General features: G+C 40.8%; 2 protein-coding genes across 2 annotated transcripts in view; one reads left to right on the top strand and one right to left on the bottom strand.

Annotated features, from left to right (window-relative positions):
• Positions 1–9,260, bottom strand: part of LOC109477091 — a 53,010-nt gene extending 43,750 nt beyond the window's left edge. Inside the window, exons 1-2 of the mRNA XM_019778134.1 lie at positions 9,189–9,260; positions 691–1,042 (exon numbers count right to left, since the gene is read on the bottom strand). Of these exons, the coding sequence (XP_019633693.1) occupies positions 691–973 (283 nt within the window). The 5' untranslated portion in view covers positions 974–1,042; positions 9,189–9,260. The remainder of the gene's footprint in view (positions 1–690; positions 1,043–9,188) is intronic.
• A 1,754-nt stretch (positions 9,261–11,014) lies between these two features.
• Positions 11,015–14,631, top strand: LOC109477136 (optic atrophy 3 protein homolog). The gene is made up of 2 exons (XM_019778198.1): positions 11,015–11,185; positions 14,114–14,631. Exons 1-2 carry the CDS (start codon positions 11,053–11,055, stop codon positions 14,470–14,472), a joined length of 492 nt encoding a protein of 163 aa, XP_019633757.1. The 5' UTR covers positions 11,015–11,052; the 3' UTR covers positions 14,473–14,631.
• Positions 14,632–19,437: the final 4,806 nt, after the last annotated feature.

Consider the following 19,437-nt stretch of genomic DNA (forward strand, 5'->3'; position numbering starts at 1 on the left):
TAATATTTTTTTACAACTTACGGCATAATATTTCCTCATTTTGCAGCTGCTTTATACGATAAACAGTTTGGTCAAAAGCTTTAACAAACAGACTCAAATTCATATTTGTGAGACTGCAAATGTCATCCATGTAATCAAATTGTCTAACAGGATAAAAATAGAAGAAATATTGATATTTATGCATGAAGACAGTTTGGCAATTCTAATAAGGAGAGTCTTGAGTTAAGGCCACACCAATTTAATTTGTTGGTTCTCGGATTTGCCTTCTTCATTTTTTTCTGATTTGCAAAAAAAAAAGATTCTGTTTCTGAATCAACTCAAAAATGCTCATATTATTTTGCCCCCACCAGTAAGGAAAGTCCTTTTCTTCCTAGTTGTTACAGTTTTTCCTTCTGTCAATGCAGTGGTTTGATTAAAAGTTCAAAATTCTTGGTTTGAATATCAATCCAGCCTTTTGTGTTGACTTCATGGCTCCTATCGTATCATTTGGAGCTATAATAGGATGCCTAGACTTGTTTTATCTTAATTTTTTTTTGCCCTTTCCCTTCATATTTTCTCTGAAAAAATCCGAGAACCAAAAAAATCAAATTGGTGTGGTCTAACAGGATAAAAATGAATAAGAAATACTGATATCTCTGCATGAAGACAGTTTGACAATTCTAATGAGAAGAGTCTTGAGTTAAGTATTACTTGCGATGGACTCCAGCTTGACGGCTGTGTTGAAGGGAGTGGCAGTGCTCGCTGACAGCCAGGTCTGGTTTCCTCCCCACGTCGAATTTGTCACGGCGGAAACGTTTCTTCCCGGGGTCGGAATCCCCGTAACCATGGCGACGGTGGTGCGTGGCTTCCCGGTGGCTGCCGTTGTCCAGGTGAGATTGCCAGGTTTGGGCACGGAGGGGCTGGTCGGGGCTGGGGGGGCCGATCCGGAGGGCGAAGGCCTCGGGACAAATTTCAGCTGCGTCGTCACCCCCATGACAACTGTTCGCTTATCGCATGAAACCTAAGTTGAAAACTAACTAAAAATAGGTTCTGAAAATTAAATCTAACATCAAGAGTGAAAGAAGAGGAAAGAACAAGAAGAGGATATTCCATTAGAGTCAGTACTATATTTTAGAGGTCAGTGGCCATTGGACCACCTTTAATTTTGAGCCCTGATTCGAAGCAGATCTTTCTGTGGCTGCAATTGTCAATGCAGTATCCATTTGCCAGGCATTGGTGAAATGGGATGACTGTCTGGCAAATGGATACTGCCTGGCCAATTTGATAAGTTGTCTTTGCAGATCTGCTTGGAGATTACCTCAGGAGATGGGCAAGGACCACAATCACAGGAACGGGAGGGAACAGGCTAGGGTTGCACACACACTTTTTACGAGTTGGACGTAAATTGAAGCGTCCATTTAACTGCAACCGTGGCCAAATATATTATTTCGGACTGGTTTTAACCGAATCGGTTAATATATAAAGCCTGGTATGTATGAATGCAACTTTCAGAGGCTTTAGACAGGTTATTCCTGCTTATGAATTCAATGTTGGTTATGTGAAGTCTGGTAAAAATGGGGTCTTAGAATAGATCAGGGTTAGGCAGCAGGGTGAAGGTAAAGCAATAAATATTTTAACTACTTTCTTAAGCCCCTGTCACACATTCACAAACTTCTGAATTTCTTCCCGACATTCTCCTGAATTTGTTCCTGACAATTGGGAGAAGTCTGACCAGATTTACAAAATGTAGGTCCCGCCTACCTTTCTAAATTCTATATGATGAATGGAAATGAATTTGAGTTAAATTTGAGTCAAATTTGACCCTTGAAGACTGCTGACTTACTCCCGAATAGTTGGCTGGTGTTATGCTGTCACTTACAGCCAATTATACCAGAGATACAAATGATATGAGGACCAGACAACCATAGTCAAACCTCCCGACCAACCCCCGAATGTTCAAAACATTTTGAAAAATTTGGCTGGCCCCAAATACCAGCCAAGCTAGCCAAACTATTCCTAACCGTGGTTTAATATAATAGGGAACGAATGTTCGCCTAGTGTTCACAAGGCCAAATTCGTGCATGTGTGACATGGGCTTTACTCAGAAAAATTCATTTCAATATATGTATAAGAGGGCCTGCAAGGGGGGGTCCCGACAACGCTCTACGCTTAATTCGGAAACCCTAGATTACGTTTTTACGATAAATTCCAAGTGGCTACAACGCATTACGTAGAATTAAAACGGCGAATACGCTCTACGGAAAATGCGAAGAGCGGTCCGTCTACGCTCTACGTAGAATTAAAACGGCCGATTACGCTCTACGGAAAAGGGCTTGCGGGCCCCCATATAACTGAACAGCACATGAAGGAAGTAGATAATGACCCTGCAGGTATCAGACCTAGTGTGGATTGATAAAGGTGTCCAGATCTAGACAGTATGATTACTTGGCTGTAAAAAAATACACTTAAGTCTTGATTGGATAACCTTGCTATGGACAGCAATCAGCCTGCAATGCCATTACAGAACGGAAATGACAGAGAACCTGCCAGGGAAGATGTAGTACTATATATAGTACAGGCCAGCAGGGAATTAACGTTTGGTGAAAGCGCGTTTAAGGGGGGCCTGCAAGGGGGGGTCCCGGCAACGCTCTACGCTTTATTCGGAAACTTCTCGATTACGCTTTACGATAAATTCCAAGTGGCCACAACGCATTACGTAGAATTAAAACGGCGAATACGCTCTACGCAAAATGCGCCAAGCGGTCCGTCTATGCTCTATGTAGAATTAAGATGGCCGATTACGCTCTACGGAAAAGGGCTTGCGGGCCCCCTTTAAGTTCTGTGATTGACATCTCGCAAAACTCCCGCAAAACATGTAGCAGAATGCATTTGAGGTTCCTTCTGCCAAATTTCTCAAATATTTCCTGTGAGATATTTGAGTACTTCTGCAGTACTTAATGGAACACCAGGCCTGCTTAGTAGTAAGGCCACAGTAAGTAAATTCTATGGATGACATCCTCCGCAGACTCGAAATCTAATGCGACAAGTGCAAAAAAAAACAAGGCGGGCCAAAAAAAAAAAGATTCCTATAGATATTTTCAAATTTTGACATCATAAACCCTGTTAAACAAGAAATGATACCTACATTGTGCTAACTTAACTGCCAACTATCACAACATCCATTTGTCACTGAAACAACAGTTACTTTGAAAAGGGAAAGTTTTCAATCATTGTACAAATGGTTTTGATTCAGTGGGAACATATTAAAAGGAATGAAATACATCACTGCATCAAAGTAAAAGTCAAAACAATAAATCAGAGCCTTGTCTTGTCTGCTCTCTTAATGTTTATCTGCCATCCACGTTTCAACATGGCAAGGCATGCCATTTTGCCCATTTTCGGCATGTTGACCACTGTCAAAAGGCAATAAAATTTCTTGTTTTTTTTTCCAAAATCAAGCAAAAATCAATGCGCGCGCTGATGTCATCCAAAAAAATTACTTGCTGTGGCCTAAGTCGGAGTACTTCTCATAACACCAAGACTGCTTACTATAAATAATAGTAAGTCAGGGTACTTGGTGGAACACACAGGGTGGATAAAGCTGAAGTGTTTATAAAAAACAGGAAAGTCGTGTTACGTGCCTTTCCCAAGGACACAACATACAGCCAGGGATGCCTGGGGGATCAAACCTGTGACTTCTTGACCTCCAATCTGAAGTATTACTACTAGTAGTAGTCTAGCCACTGGGTCATTTAATGCCACACATTTAGTGTGTGAAAACAGCAGAATATCATGATTGGAGGAACATGAAACACGCCCTGTTAACCATGAAACACCCCCCTGTTACTGTTACCCTTGTGCAGGGGGGTCTGACCCCTGGAACAGAAAACATGAAACACCTCCTGTTATACATGAAACACCCCCTGTTACTGTTACCCTTGTGCAGGGGGGTCTGACCCCTGGAATATAAAACACCCCCGTTACTGTTACCCTTGTTACTTTACATGTTACTAGCGGCCACGGCAAGTAAATTCTACATGGATGACATCCTACGCAGACTCTTAATCTAATGCGGGTCAGAAAAAACAAGGTTCCTACATTTTAAAATTTTGACTCAATCATTGTACAAATGGTTCTGATTCAGTGGGAACATCACATATACACAGCCAACATCACATATCACTGCATCAAAAGTAAGAAACAAAACATTAAATCATCTAGACTTGTCTTGTCTCCTTTCTGCCACCCACCTTCCGGCATGGCAACAGATATCTTTGCCATGATTTTCGGCATGGTGACCACTGTCAGAAGGCAACAAAATTTCTTGTTTTTTTTTCCCCAAAATCAGGCGAAAATTAATGCGGGCGCTGATGTCATCCATAAAAATTACTTGCTGGGGCCTTAGGTACATAAATGGTGCACAAACTTTTACTTTTCACATATACACATATACACGTGCCTGTACTGTAAAATCTGTACAGAGATAGCAACAGTGTCCTGATTGTGTATGAGTGTCTCTAATGACATTTATACTAAAAAAATAATTGTTTTTGACAGAATTGGGTCAGAATTCATTCAACCGATTCATTTTCTTTTGCAGTGTGAACTGAAACAGTTCCAAATGAACCACCTACTAGTAGAGGAGTTAGTTCGAGATGTTTGTGACGAAATCTATTTGGTCGAAACCACGAGTGTGAACGCATATAATAGTGTCTTGGTTTCTGATAACTTCAGTGGTATGCCGTGATGTGCCAAAAACAATAAACCGATTGGGTTTAATATGCAGTGTCAGGGTTTGAAATACCCATGTGCAATGTGCAAAATGCACACGATTCTCAAGATTTGCGTGCAATTTTGCACCTACAGTAGGACGGAGGTGCAAAATTGCATTGCAAAGAAGCAAAGATTGACCATACATTATTTTTCTAAGCAGTATATTTCACTTTTATGATATCATGCAGGATAATGAAGGTAAACAAACATGCAAATTAAAAATAACTCTCAGACTGTTGGTAAATTTTTTTTATGAGCCATATAATTTTTTTTTTTAAATTTCGGGAAGTTCCAACAGTTTTTGTGACAAACCAGCTGGAAAAAAGTTGCAGACGGACTAAATATAATTTTGCACATAAATCTTTAAAATTGCACCTAAAATTTTGGCCAACATGTAATTTTGCATGTACCAGAAAAAAAGTATTTCGAGGCCTTAGTGTACATGAGCCAAGGACCTTGTGTGACAGATACATTATACAATCTTATCTAAAAACTAAATGCGCCTTCTTCGAGGAAAGTCACAGATGCTGAACATATTTTCACACCTAATCTGACAAAGTGTGATTATCCAAGACCCAGTGGTTTAACAGTTTAAACATTTCCTGGGCCAACAAACCCATAGTACATGTAGTACCTAATATGTAGAAGAAAGGACCATGTTTAAGTATTAGGCCACACCAAGTAAATTTTATGGATGACGTCCGCGCGCGCATTGATTTTGGCCTCTTCCTAGAAAAAAAAACAAGAAATTTTGCTTCCTGTAACTATGACCAAAGTCACGGCAGTGTCGCAAATCGTCAGATTGACGTGAAACCCGTAACGCGAGGTGTCGGAACAGAACAGAAAATTTTTCACTGTCCACTGTTCCACCTGATTTATTGCTGTTTTGATGATGAATAAAAGACTTCTTGCTTGTTACACTGTGTCACCTCATTCAATTTGTGTCCTAACATTTGTCGTCTCTTAGTATATTTCTAATCTAGGCATCTTGTTTTTTAGGGCCCTTCTTGTTTTTTTTCGCCCTCCCGCATTAGATTTAGGGTCTCCAAAGGACGTCATCCATAAAATTTACTTGGTGTGGCCTTAGTAGGTTTACCTATCATACCTTGACCCCACATTCCTATACAACCACCTGTTACATAACACTAGACAGACCACTTTGTCCCACACACTACAGTTCTACAACTCCGTAACTTTTCTAATTGATTCTGGAAGGACAACGACAACAACAATGTTAAAACCCTAGTACTAGTCCTGCGGTGCCCAACAATTTTCCGTAAATAATTTCATCAGGTTGGAAGATACTTAGGGTATAGAATTTTCTTCTTACACAACCAGTAAGGTTCTCACCTGCTTACGTTTCGATGTCTATCCGTGAGACACCTTCCTCAGAGCTTAAATAGCGGCGAGTTGCAGAACTCCAGTCAGAAGCTCTGAGGAAGGTGTCTGATAGACATCGAAACGTAAGCAGGTGAGAACCTTACTGGTTGTGTAAGAAGAAAATTCTATACCCTAGGTGCCCAACAATTGTTGGGGTGCACACACACCATCCATATATGAGTATATGTACCCTGTATAGGTACAATTTGGGAGTATTTCTCGTGCAGCGCATCACACCGCAGCAAAACACAATGAATGCACAGTAGCTACGCCACCGCAGGGAAAAAAAAGTCAGGGGTCTATGATTTAAGACATGACATTATTGAAAAATATTGTGAACAAATGCTAGCAGGTAAGAGTCTAAACCTGTTGTGTTTACCCACCAGATGACTCTATTCAATCTGTTTAGGACATGTTGATTTGGTTATACATGGATGACATCCTCTGGGAACCCCAAAAGTGAAGGTGCAAAGAAAAAATGTTTGGCAAAAAAAAAGGTTGCCTTAAGAAATCAATGTGGTCATGGAGGTTGAACAAATGATTAAACACACAGAGCATGTATGGTGAATATCGACTCTTCATTTTCATTTCTTCATAAAATTATTTGCTTCCTTTCCTTTAGAACTGATTTTGGCATTCTACAACATGAGAATCATTTTCCAATATTTTTTTTTGCAATGTACAACCAACATATGCATATTTTTCAGCTGCTTTGTCCAATTCACAGTGTAGTCGAAAACTATAGTATTTTGGAAGCAGACGAAAATTGACACACGCACAGATGTCATCCATATAATCAAATCAACATGGCCAGTTATATATACATGTAACATGTTATATATAGAGAGATTATATTTTATCATCTACACTAATACAAAATCTACACTAATAAATAGTACAAAACCTACACTAATATTGTAATAATTTCCCAAACAGACTGGGACACCTGGTTATTAGGAATATCACCATGACAGTTGATAGAATACTGAGTAATCATATCTGGCAAAAAAAAAATTGAACCGTTTATAATTGACTGGGTGCAACGCAATTAGCTCTGTGGGCTGGCATATTGCTCCCCACAATAGATGACTGTGGCATTATCATGCACAGTGCATTACTGTGATGAAGCAGGGAACAGGAATCAATAGAAATCGCCCTCCTGGTCTCATGAATATTTAAACACAGACGGAAGGAGATCAATCCACAATATTGCCACGTCGGTGAAGGCAACATGGCGTCCGCCTTCCACACCTGTAGGAGGAATTTTGGCGGAAACTCGAGACTGACAAATATCTGCGTTGGTGGGGGATCAAACAAAATGGCGGGGCAAGAATACATAAAAGTGTTACAAGTATGTAACGTACCCACCTGCTTCACAGACATGGCTTAACAGATACGTGGTTTTTCAGTGGACTGTATCAACTGTTGGTTGAACACTATAATGCCAGTGGTCCACTATGCTATCACTGTATCAGATTAACCACTGATGTTTGGGCAACAGGGCTGATTCAATAGGCCCGGTATATCTGATACCCAGTGACATCACAGTTTCTGTATCGGGATGTTTCTTGCGTTACATTTGCCATGAGATGTGTCTAGTTGCATTAGCACATACACTTGGTGAATACAGAAAAGCCCTGCTTGCAACAATGCATTATTGGGGAGGGTTTATAGTGAGGTAGCCATCTCTAGTAAAAAGACAATAAACCGAAAATTCCAAGACACTTAATCAATAAATTTCTCTGGTAGTGGAACATGCATACAGAGGGCCTGCATGGGGTTTATAAGTACATTCTGATAGCCAGTTTTACCAATCTGAGGGTCTATTCAACGTAAATCAGTATCTGTAGGTGACTGAATTTTTCAACTTAATGCAATGCCATAGAGATTCATGTTTCTGAATTAAATGTAATGCACAATAAGCACAGAAACTCATCCCGAATTCAGAACCCCTTTCAGATCCTCCCTAATGCAAAATTGGGTTGGCCCCTCACAACTAAGGTAATAGTTTTCCCCCGAAAATACATGTAGGACACAATTACGACTTCTTTATATAATAACACTGCACTGCTGCATTAATAATACTATACATGTATAATAATAGATATGTTCAAGTCTTCTTCAGTTATTTGTTGATTATCGTTATTCCAGAAACCACCTTTTAATAAGGAAACACCACGATTGATAAACATTTGTGCCCCAAAATGCAATAACTTTAAGTGGGGGCCTTCATCAACACAGTCAGCACGAATATTAATGTTACCCATTAATAACTCAAAATAAACTTCTAGAGATATCATATTTTCCCTCTGAGAGATTATTTTAGGAAATGTATAAATAGGGCTAGTCTAATATTTTGAAACAATCTTTAGATATAATGGGCCGTTCAAAAAAATAACTGAGGAGGGGGGGTGGAAGAGGTCGGATTTTACCTAAGGGGGTTAGTGGGTGTGGATTTTGGATTGAGAGGGGTTCACCCTGGATTTGGATGAAATTATAGGGGGTCAAGTCGTTTGGATAACATTTTTAAGGGGTCAAGACACCTGGATATGGATGAAATGAAAGGGGGTCAAGGTACTCGGATAGTAATGAAAGGGGGGTCAGAAAATAGAAAATCCAAGCTCTTCCACCCCCCCTCCACATTTATTTTTTGGAACAGCCCAATATAATATCATAATAATATTCTTTTGTATCCAAAGCCGGAGGGCATATTAACCGATCTTTTCATCACTTGATCTATTTTTGCATGTTCTGACTTACTACGTTACATAGTAATCAAATCCCTTATTCCTACGACAATTAGATTATAACGAAATGTACATGTACCTCTTAACGTTAATGTTACATAATATATGCTGCTGGCAAGTTCAGTCGGCCGGTTTGTTATTCACCTGAAGTAGCCCGTGAACATGTCTCGTTTCTCGTTTCTACCTCTCCCAAATACGTAACCGCCTTTCCCAACAGTTCACTTTACATTCCTATCGTATGTTGTGATAATCTTGCACATTCGGAGAGAAAAACTGCTGTGAAAATTGGAAGAAAATGTCGAGACTTACTTGAGACTACCATCTTGCCGTCCGCCCCATGACCGCCTCTGTGAAGGTATGCAAATTGCGGCACGCGTAAATGCTAGGGGTTGGGGGAAAGAATGGTTCGGTCCCGGCGGCGGAATATGCGGCCAGGCCCTTCAGTGGGTGGATAAGGCGGTTGAACCCCTGGCAGAAGGTAATAAAATTGCAAGCAGTCTGATATCCTACAGATGTGTCGTCGTCCTAACAAAGTGCTAGCGTATTTTATGCAAATGTCATTCTTTACTACTACAAAATGTATAATATGTAATACTAGTCTCTATCGGACTGACTGTCTTGGCCAGTTATTTTTCCATTAATTACCGATTTGACGCTCCGGGTCTGCAGAAAGACCTGGAGGAGGAGGTTAATTCTTTACGATAAATTCAGTTAAAAGTTACATTTTACGCTCTGTAGACAGAGTAGAACGATTTTGAGATTAAAAAAAGCTGACACACTAATGTAAGTATTAAAGTATAAAATATATCAACACGGAGGCATGGTAATTTGTGGCTTGCGTTTTACGGTAAGACCACACCTAGTATTAAATTTTTCATGGATGACGTCCGCGCGCACAATGATTTTGACATGTTCTAAAAAAAAAAGAAGAAATTCCGCTTCTTGTAACTATGACCAAAGAGTCACGACAGTGGGATAAGGGGGGATGTGATGAAATAAAGAAACAGGACGGAATGAAAACTGCTGATCCATTGATTTATTGCTGTTTTCATGACGAATAAACAGACGCATGCGATTTAGGGTCTCCAGAGGATACTCACTCACTCAGACGCACGCACACACATACACACACACACACACACGCACGCACGCACGCACGCACACACGCACACACACACACACACAAACACACACTATCGCCAATTACCATTTAATGCCACAAATCCTACAAACAGCCATTCGGCAGGTGTTTTGCCTTTGGCAATTAAAAAATCCCCCCCCCCCTCTAGTATTCTGATTGAGGTGCAGGGACGCTCCTGACCTGGTTCTGTCGCGTCCTGGCCGGGAGCAGTCCTCCTGCTCTAATTACACACCTGGACATCATCACCTGTCCAGAGAACCCAAAACATAGGCCGTGTTTATGTGAAGTCACCCAAACCGCGATTCGGGTAACTCACATTCCTCACATCTGGTCCACGTGCCACACACACCTGTGAAACCGTGTCCGAACATAATGCGCTTGAGCTACATTTATTGCTGTTTGATGATAACACGCAAGGCGGCGTGTTATTAATGTCAAAGGTCAACGATCTGCTTGCTGATGCCCCCCTCCCAGCGTATCTCGGCCGAATGCCGACGTGGTCCCGCCAGAGGCGGTGAAGCTCGCCCTAGAACGGACACATTATTTGACCATTACAGCTCTTTAAGTTGCTGCCACGTAAAAGTTGGTATTGCATATAAAAAAAGAAATATCAGATGGAGCCACTTGAAACCGGCTTCGGGGTAAACCACATGTAAACCGCCTTGGGTGATTCCGTTTAGACACGGCCATATATTCTACCCGATTCGGGGAACCTATAACTGCAATTGAACACTAATCCGCAAGAGGTCCTCATTGTAGTAGTCAGGTCCCTCACCGCAGCACCCAGTCTCTCGACAAAGTTAGCGTATACATCCGCCAATAGTACCTTTCCTGTCGGTAATGAATGAACTTTCATCTCATCTCATCATCATCATCATTTTCATATCAGGTGGAATCAACAAAATCAAAATTTATGATCCACGAAACATACGTTTCTCTTAGACCAGCGGACTATTTTCTACACGCGGATTAATTCAGGAACGAGACCTAACAAGGTCACACTGAATATTACTTCCGGGTTTCGAAACCATCATGGTCTTTCCGATCGCAAAGCTGGTGTCTCTGGCGGTAAAACAGCTCAGCAAACCCGTGGCAAAGTACGCTAAAGAAGGCGCTAAACGGAGTGTGTTCTTCAGGAGATATGTCTGTATGCCGCCTGCACAATGTAAGTTATGCGGTGTGTTATTACAAGGGTTGAGGGGAGGGGGGCGAGCCTTTGCTAAAAAAGATAACCTGACCGGGTAAAAGTCACCTTGTTCGGTCGCACGTTTGCTCACAAGGCCAGGTTTAACCTCAACCGGTGAAGTCAATGTTCTTTTGTGATTCAGAAATTCTTTCAAATTATATCGCCTTATGCAAGGTTATTTTTTCCAGATAGGAGTTATTTATAACGTTAATCGGATTGGTGTGTTGTGGTTGTACAAAATTTATGTATTTCTGCAGTCTAGTGTTGTGGTTGTATTTCTGCAGCGTTGTTACTTGCAGTTACCTCCATGAAAAAATGGAGGTATTGTTTTTACTCTGTGTGTGTCTGTCTGTGCGTGTGTTTGTGTTTCCGCTCATTTGTAGTCAGCATAACTTCAGAACGCCTTTATGGGTAAATATGCAAATACTGACCTAATTTGCATAATTAATTTGAAAATTCTGTGATTTCTTAATGATGAATGATGGGAATTTTATACCTTGTGACCTGTGTAAGTTACTTAAAGGTTAACATCACAATGAATATATTATGTTAGAACGTGGCTATATACACTCCCGAAGTGTATATAAAATCTATTTGTCTTTTATATACACTCCCGGAGTGTATATAAAATCTATTTGTCTTTTATATACACTCCGGGAGTGTATATAAAATCTATTTGTCTTTTATATACACTCCCGGTGTGTATATAAGATCTATTTGTCTTTTATATACACTCCCGGAAAGTTGATAGGGCATTCGAATGATCTGTCGTCGGTGCGAAGACCGCGCGATCGGCTGTGTTATCCGGAGTCACCAAAGGGACCGGGGCGAACCCCGGGTTGGTCTTGGTCTGATAAATGCACGCCAGACCGTGAGGTCGGCGCTTCTTCCGCATGTATTAGCTCTAGAATTACCACAGTTATCCATGTAGGATGTGACGATCAAAGGAACCATAACTGATTTAATGAGCCATTCGCAGTTTCACTGAGACAGTTTAAACTTGCACGTGCATGGCTTAAACTTTGAGACAAGCCTATGACTACTGGCAGGATCAACCAGGTAGCGAGGACGCCAGGGGCGCGCAACCGGTCTCGCCGCCGCCGCCGGGAGCGGAGGGTCTACCAAGGAGGCTAGTATTTCGGAGTGTATATAAAATCTATTTGTCTTTTATATACACACCGGGAGTGTATATAGCCACGGCGATTATGTTAATATATTCACCTGAATATATTCACCAGAATCCAGGCCATTAGGTACCCTTACTGGGTAATGAGGCCGTCTTCGTGGTGTAGACAGTTTGGGCATTCAGTAGGAGGAGACGTATCCATATCTACCGTGGCCGACAAGTACAAAATTTTACACCGCAACTTTTGGTGTTTTACACCGCAACTTTTGGTGTTTTACACTGCAACTTTGGGTGTTTTACACTGCAACTTTTGCTGTGTTTTATACTGCAACTTTTGCTGTGTGGAAAACTTACACCCTTCCCCTTTTATAATGGACGGTCCCCCTGTCAGGTCAAAGGTGACAAAGATGGCGGCGGCCTGAGAGTCACAGTGTCTAGGCTACATTTGTATACGAGCGATCGCTGTTTTTGTTTACATTATACGCATGCAAATTATTTGAAGACATATGCAAATTCTTGGTAGGCAAATCAGCCAACTGGCACCCACTTTTTGCCTACGGTGACGTCATGGCGATCGCTCGTATTGTTCCCTAATGATCGATAACTTACCTGAGTCAAGAGTCAACACTTCATAATTGAAAATAAGTCTTTATTGCTTCATAGTACCAAGTGGTGCCACATTTGACTCCCATAGGCCCAATATTTACTCATCAAATTATTAGCGACCTTGCGAGTCCGAATTCTCTAGCTAGAAAATGTCACGTGACTCAAAGGCGGGGAAACGTGGAAGACGACTATCGCCGCATGCAAGCGTTTATGACATCATGCCACGATAGTTTAAGCTAATTACATATTTACGCCTTCAGACAGACATCATTTCTATCATACCATGCGTCGACATCAACACGTAGCGGTGCAAACGTTACCAACATTCACTAGATAGCAACATAATTTGTAATCACTGGACCTGGTCGAAACATTTTCAAATTTATCCCGATCTATAGGCCAAAGCTAGAAAAACCTTTAGAAAAAAACTAACGTCACAACGTAGCCAAGCTTTTCCTCTAAAAAACTTATGCACGAAAAGGATAACTCAGTCGACGTAGTTTGCATGCCATCGTTGTCACCTTTGACCTGACAGGGGGACCGTCCATTATAAAAGGGGAGGGGTGTAAGTTTTCCACACAGCAAAAGTTGCAGTGTAAAACACAGCAAAAGTTGCAGTGTAAAACACAGCAAAAGTTGCAGTGTAAAACACAGCAAAAGTTGCAGTGTAAAACACCCAAAGTTGCAGTGTAAAACACCAAAAGTTGCAGTGTAAAACACCAAAAGTTGCGGTGTAAAACACCAAAAGTTGCGGTGTAAAATTTTGTTCTTGTCGGCCACGGTACATATCTATCGGGGTGGTCCTTCCACTCTATAGGCAACTTGGTCTTGAATACATTTACTGAGCTGCTGTTTACTGTGGTTGGTGACAGTTTGTTCCAAATTGGGGTTGTTCTTGCAGGGAAGAAGTTGGACCTGGGTCCATTTGATTTTTGTATCTGGTACTTGTAGGCATGTCCTCTAAGTTTGTTTAGATAAACTAGTCTAGAGTAGTTGTATTTCTGCAGTTTTGTAGTTGTATTTCTCCAATGTTGTAGTTGTATTTCTGCAGTGTTCTGGTTGTATTTCTGCAGTGTTGTAGTTGTATTTCTGCAGTGTTGTAGTTGTATTTCTGCAGTGTTGTAGTTGTATTTCTGCAGTGTTGTAGTTGTAGTGTTCTGGTTGTATTTCTGCAGTGTACCACTGGATGGAGGTGAGACTGAAGATGAGAATTCTCGGCCTGGGGAAGACCAAACCCGGCAGCGTCCCTCAGCTCAACGAAGAGATGGCCACCGAGCTGGGAGCGGAGATGCTCGGGGAGTTCATCGTGTTCATGGTAGCGGTGGCAACCATCTACGGAGAGTACTGGCGGCAGGCCCGAAACGCTCAGCAGAAGGAAGACACTCAGAACCAGAGACTGAATGAACTGGAGGAAAAACTATTGGAAGTGCAGGTGGTCACGGAAAAGCAGGACATGCAGATTCGACATTTGTCTAGACTGTTGGCAGGTTCCACTCCGGACTCTAGTCAGACAGTCAGACTGCCTGGCAAATAAAATACTCCCTGTATGTGTTAGTAAAATGTGTAGGAATATCATCAGGGAGGAAAGCAGCTGGAGGAAAGCATATCTTGTTTACTGCAACATTTTCTTTATCATATGTCTAATAATTAAGCCAATTTAAGGGTTAATGACCCGCCCCGAGGTGAATATGGTGTGATAAAGCATTGTCAGTTGCTATAATCACCGAATAAAGCCACAGAGTGAGCGCATATAGCCTATCAAAACTTACACAGTAAAGAGTGACACATTCCTGTATAACACATACAAACTTGAATAGAACATGTGTTCCATATGTGAGTCACCTGAGGTCACTGGAGCAGTCGTGTTCTATTTGGGTCACCCGAGGTCATATGCGGGTGATTATTGGATTGTTTAATGTATGGATTGGGAATGAATAATGACCTGTTTTGACTCTATTTGTGACATTACGGCATCATAAGCCATGTGGAATGGGGCCTTCTGATTGGTCAACGTCATCCGGCTATATGATAATTTCAGATAACGTATGATAAATGTCATGATTGTGGAAAGACTGACATGCAGACAACAGCCTACCTAATTCTCTGCGATTATTGGTAGCCTCTACCAGGCTTCAGGAAGGGGCTGGAAAGAGTAGAAATTGGCCAATTTCTATTCTTACCAGCCCCTTCATGAAGCCTGGTTAAGCTTTATTGGTCCAGTGTTCAAATACATTGTGCAAAGCTGCACTGTTGTAATGTGATTACTATTGATTTCTAAGCTTGCAGTGTGTACAAAATAAATTGATAAAGTAAAACAGAAGTCAATTAAATGCCTTGACACTAAAATGCAGTTTGTTTTCATATGTACATCTACCTTTGTGTCAATATGTAGATATGACATGCAAGTACAAAAGTAACTAGAACTAGAAAGGCCAATATTTGCTTTGGAGCAAATACAGCGATGGGTTCACCACATTTTAGGACATGGCAGGGAAAGAATGAGAAACACAAGGGAAAACAATGATTTACATTGATATAACTATAATATGAAGTAACATACAACTAAAACAACAGTTGGATAGCTATTCCCTACTTTATTGGTTAGGATTTTTAATTGCATAATGCAAACTGTTGATTTTCAAAATAAATAAAAAAAACGTTCATGCCCCGCATTCCAATGCTGGAGCAGGAAAGCTTGAAATACCTACCAAAACACTTGAATACAGACATACTGTTAGTATGGAAATGCTCTGTGCAGGTGTTAATCAAGTTAAATCCCAACAGCCAATCAGCAAGAAATGCTCTGTGCAGGTGGAAATGCTCTGTGCAGGTGTTAATCAAGTTAAATCCCAACAGCCAATCAGCAAGAAGAATAGAGGAAAGCTGCATGCCTATTGGTTGATGCCCTGTATTCCATTGTGATGACTCATGCCCAAACGTGGTAAACACGGCACACTAACACAGTAATACATTTGCTATAACACAGCCAAAAAACTCAAATAAAACCATTCTAAAAGCCCGTATCACAAAAATTTAAAAAAACGCCTAGGGGTATTTACCCACTGTACCTCCATACCAAATTTCAGGACCTTAGGCCCTAAAATGAAGAAGCTGAATCCATTTAAAAAATGGCAGGAGAAGAAGGAGAAGAAACACCAGAAAAAGCAATATGGGTTCACCACACACCACTTCGTGGTGTGGTGAACCCATAACAAGAGTTCCACAAGCTCACACCTTCTTTTAATGATGACCTTTACAACTGACGAATTGTTTCTTCTTGATTATGCAAATAAGATGCTCATCTGCATGTATTACATCAGTTGGTCGAATTCTCTACCCAACAACAGTCTTATCTTAATTAACAAAGAAAGCCATTCTAGCAGTTGCTCATGCATTATTAAAAAGGATGTTGTGATTTGAATAAGTTTTGTATGATGATGTTCACCTTTACTTATAATAACTTAAAATGCCACAAGTATGAAATTCCTGGCAGTTGCCACTACTAATATGGAATTATTGCATTTTCTCATTCATTACGCAAATTAAGCCTTCATTCATTAGTATCTGCCAATTGTAGTCTTCCTCCTTTTTTCAATTATATGATTGACTAGTCATATCATGGAAGGCAGCAGATTTATCATATTTCCTTATTAATTGTGCAAATTAGATCCTGATTTGCACAATTGTCATCTTGTAATTATGTCAAGCATCACATACCAAAAATCATGATCTCCTTCAACTATGTATCAACAAATGCCTCTGCAGTTCCATGGTGGTAAACTCACGTCGATCCACCATAGCATAAAAATCCATGGAAAGCCATATAGCATTTCCAAATGACGAGAAACTGAAACCAGAAGTTCCACATCAGTACCATAATAAGTCGCCAGGTGGTCCAAAATCTAATCACGACCTGCCTGCCTACAAAATATCAAGACAATCCAGCTAGGCCTTCTCGAGTTATCTAGTATGCAGACATGCACGCACGAACACAGAGAGATAGACACACTCACAAATGCTACTCAAAACATAACTGTCTTGCCACTAAATTGGGCAATTTATTCTGTCCATGAAGAGGTCTAGTAAAGCCTTTTTTCTGTCATGCACTTTCTGGCACGGCAACAGACCAAATTTATTGTTTTTCAAAATCAAAACAAAGGCCATCAAAAACAAAGTAATAAAGTTCAACATTTTACTATGAAAATGCTGTTCCAGTGCTAGGGAGCACTTCAGTGCTATATTGAAGTCGTTACTTGGGGACCCATACACATGAAGCCCCCTCCCTCTCCCTCTCTATCTCTCTCTTTCTCTCTCCCCCCTCCCCTCTCCCTATCTCTCCCTCCCTCCCCCTCTCTCTATCTCCCTCCCTACACCCCACCCCCCTCTCTCTCTTGCTCGCTCTGGGGGTTGATGGTAGCTAGCCATTTGCCTCTGTTCTGTGGTTCTTGTGCACAGCAAATGTCAATACCCTGTGGATGGATTTAGTAGTCGCTGCTGGTTGGACTTCCTAGTCTTTCTCTGTCACTTCTACCATGAGTTTTGTGAAGAAGACATATGATTCTAGACAAGCATCCAATAACGCTTGGAAATGTTTATATCTCGACAAGAGAACACAGGTCACGTCTTGTCTGGGGTTCAACAAAGGAGAAGCGTGGTCCTGTCCTTGGTGCTGATCGCGTCACCCAATCAGAGAACAGGGTGCACTTTGCAAATCGGTCACTAGAGGCCGCTGCTGCACTGTGCTGTTCATGTCATGGCATGAAGGAAAACTTAAGGAAGATTAATTTTGCTACATTTCTTCCCTTAGGACACACACAAATTCAATTTTAAAGTTCATGTATTTTAGAAAAGTATTCTGAATTGAAAGATTTAAAGATAGTGACAACAAAGACTTGGTACATTCGGGTTTATTGACAAATACTACCCTCTGCTTTTATAATGTCTGCTTGCTATATTTTCACCTGAAAATGTCTGACAAGGGAGGAAATAAATTATAGCCTTAAAGACATCCAGTGCATTTGTACAACAAGAGTTCCGAGATCTTATACCTCCATGAAATATGGGCTTGCTTTGTCAAACTTCATTTCAACATGTCCTCATTAATTATGCAAATGACATCTACATTAACATAATATATGTACAGTGGTGTTAATCTTACACATGTCACGAGGTATAAAATTCCCATCATTCACCAATAAGGAGTCACAGAATTTTTACATTAATTATGCAAATTAGGTCATCATTAGCATAATTGGTATCTGTTGATATTCCTCCTGCCACAGATTAAATAGATTGCATGTATAAAAGAACTATTATATAAAACACTGTAATTATAGAATTTCCCCCTTAAGCTGAGATAGAGTTGTACATAATGAAGTGCAAAATTATGCAAATGAGGACTTAATTTGCATACCAAATATCATCACAATCCATAAAGGCGTTATGAAGTTATGCTGACTACAAAGTTGCGGAAACACACACACACAGACACACACACACACACACACAGACACGCCAAAAACAATACCTCCATTTTTCATGGAGGTAATAAAACAATGAGTCAGAAAAACACATAGTTCCTCCCTCGACAACCTGTAACTAGCATCACAGTATCACGCTGTAACAGTTGTTTCCGTGTTTTGTTCGTCCGGTTTCCTGGTTAGGGACCGTACGTGAGAGGGCCCATCAAAAAAAAAGTCCTGACCCTCCCCCTTGGTCCAGAAAACCCGTCTCGTGAGTGCGTCCAAATATTTTTGGCTGAGGGATGGGGGGGGGGTGGTATAGCGGTCGCTCTAGGCCTGGGTTGTCCATGGTAGTTAGTGACAATAGGGAGCCGGGCACCCAGGTTGCCGAAGCTCCACGACTCAAGAACTCAGTATATACATAAATTCATAAATTCCGCAAAAAGCCAGCATGTGCCGGCTTGTCGCATGGATCGCTAAGTACTGCCGCAAATTCACAATACCAGCATTGTATTCCTGTTGTTTAGTGTCATTTTTATTTTTGGCCGGAATTTTTTTTTTCGCCCGCGCGCACTTCTTTGGGGGTCTTCAGAGGATGTCATCCATAAAATTAAGTCGGTGTGGCCTAATGGAAAAAAAAAACAGGACAGGACGACAACTGCTGTTTCGCGCTCTTGCATTAGATTCTGGGTATCCAGAGGACGTCATCCATAAAAATTACTTGGTGTGGCCTAATGGTAAATGCAATTTTGATAGAGAAAGATTATTACCTCAAATCCCTTAGAAGATAATATTTTTACAATCAATCTTTAAACAGTTTCTAACGAATGAAGACATTTACGGATAGCATTGAAAGACAGAGAAAAGTCATATCTACCAATTTACGTAATTTGGCTTTGAAATGGTGGCATTACTTCTGTTTAAAAATTACAGAAAAAACAATGTACTAGGTATTTTCCATCACCATGATGAAAAACATGGCCAAGGAGTTCCAAAAATAAATTTGGAGGAGGGGGTTGGTTGAAGAGGTCTAAATT

The sequence above is a fragment of the Branchiostoma belcheri genome, unplaced genomic scaffold, assembly GCF_001625305.1.
Source record: "Branchiostoma belcheri isolate BF01 breed outbred unplaced genomic scaffold, Haploidv18h27 scaffold4, whole genome shotgun sequence".
Taxonomy (NCBI): Eukaryota; Metazoa; Chordata; class Leptocardii; order Amphioxiformes; family Branchiostomatidae; genus Branchiostoma; species Branchiostoma belcheri.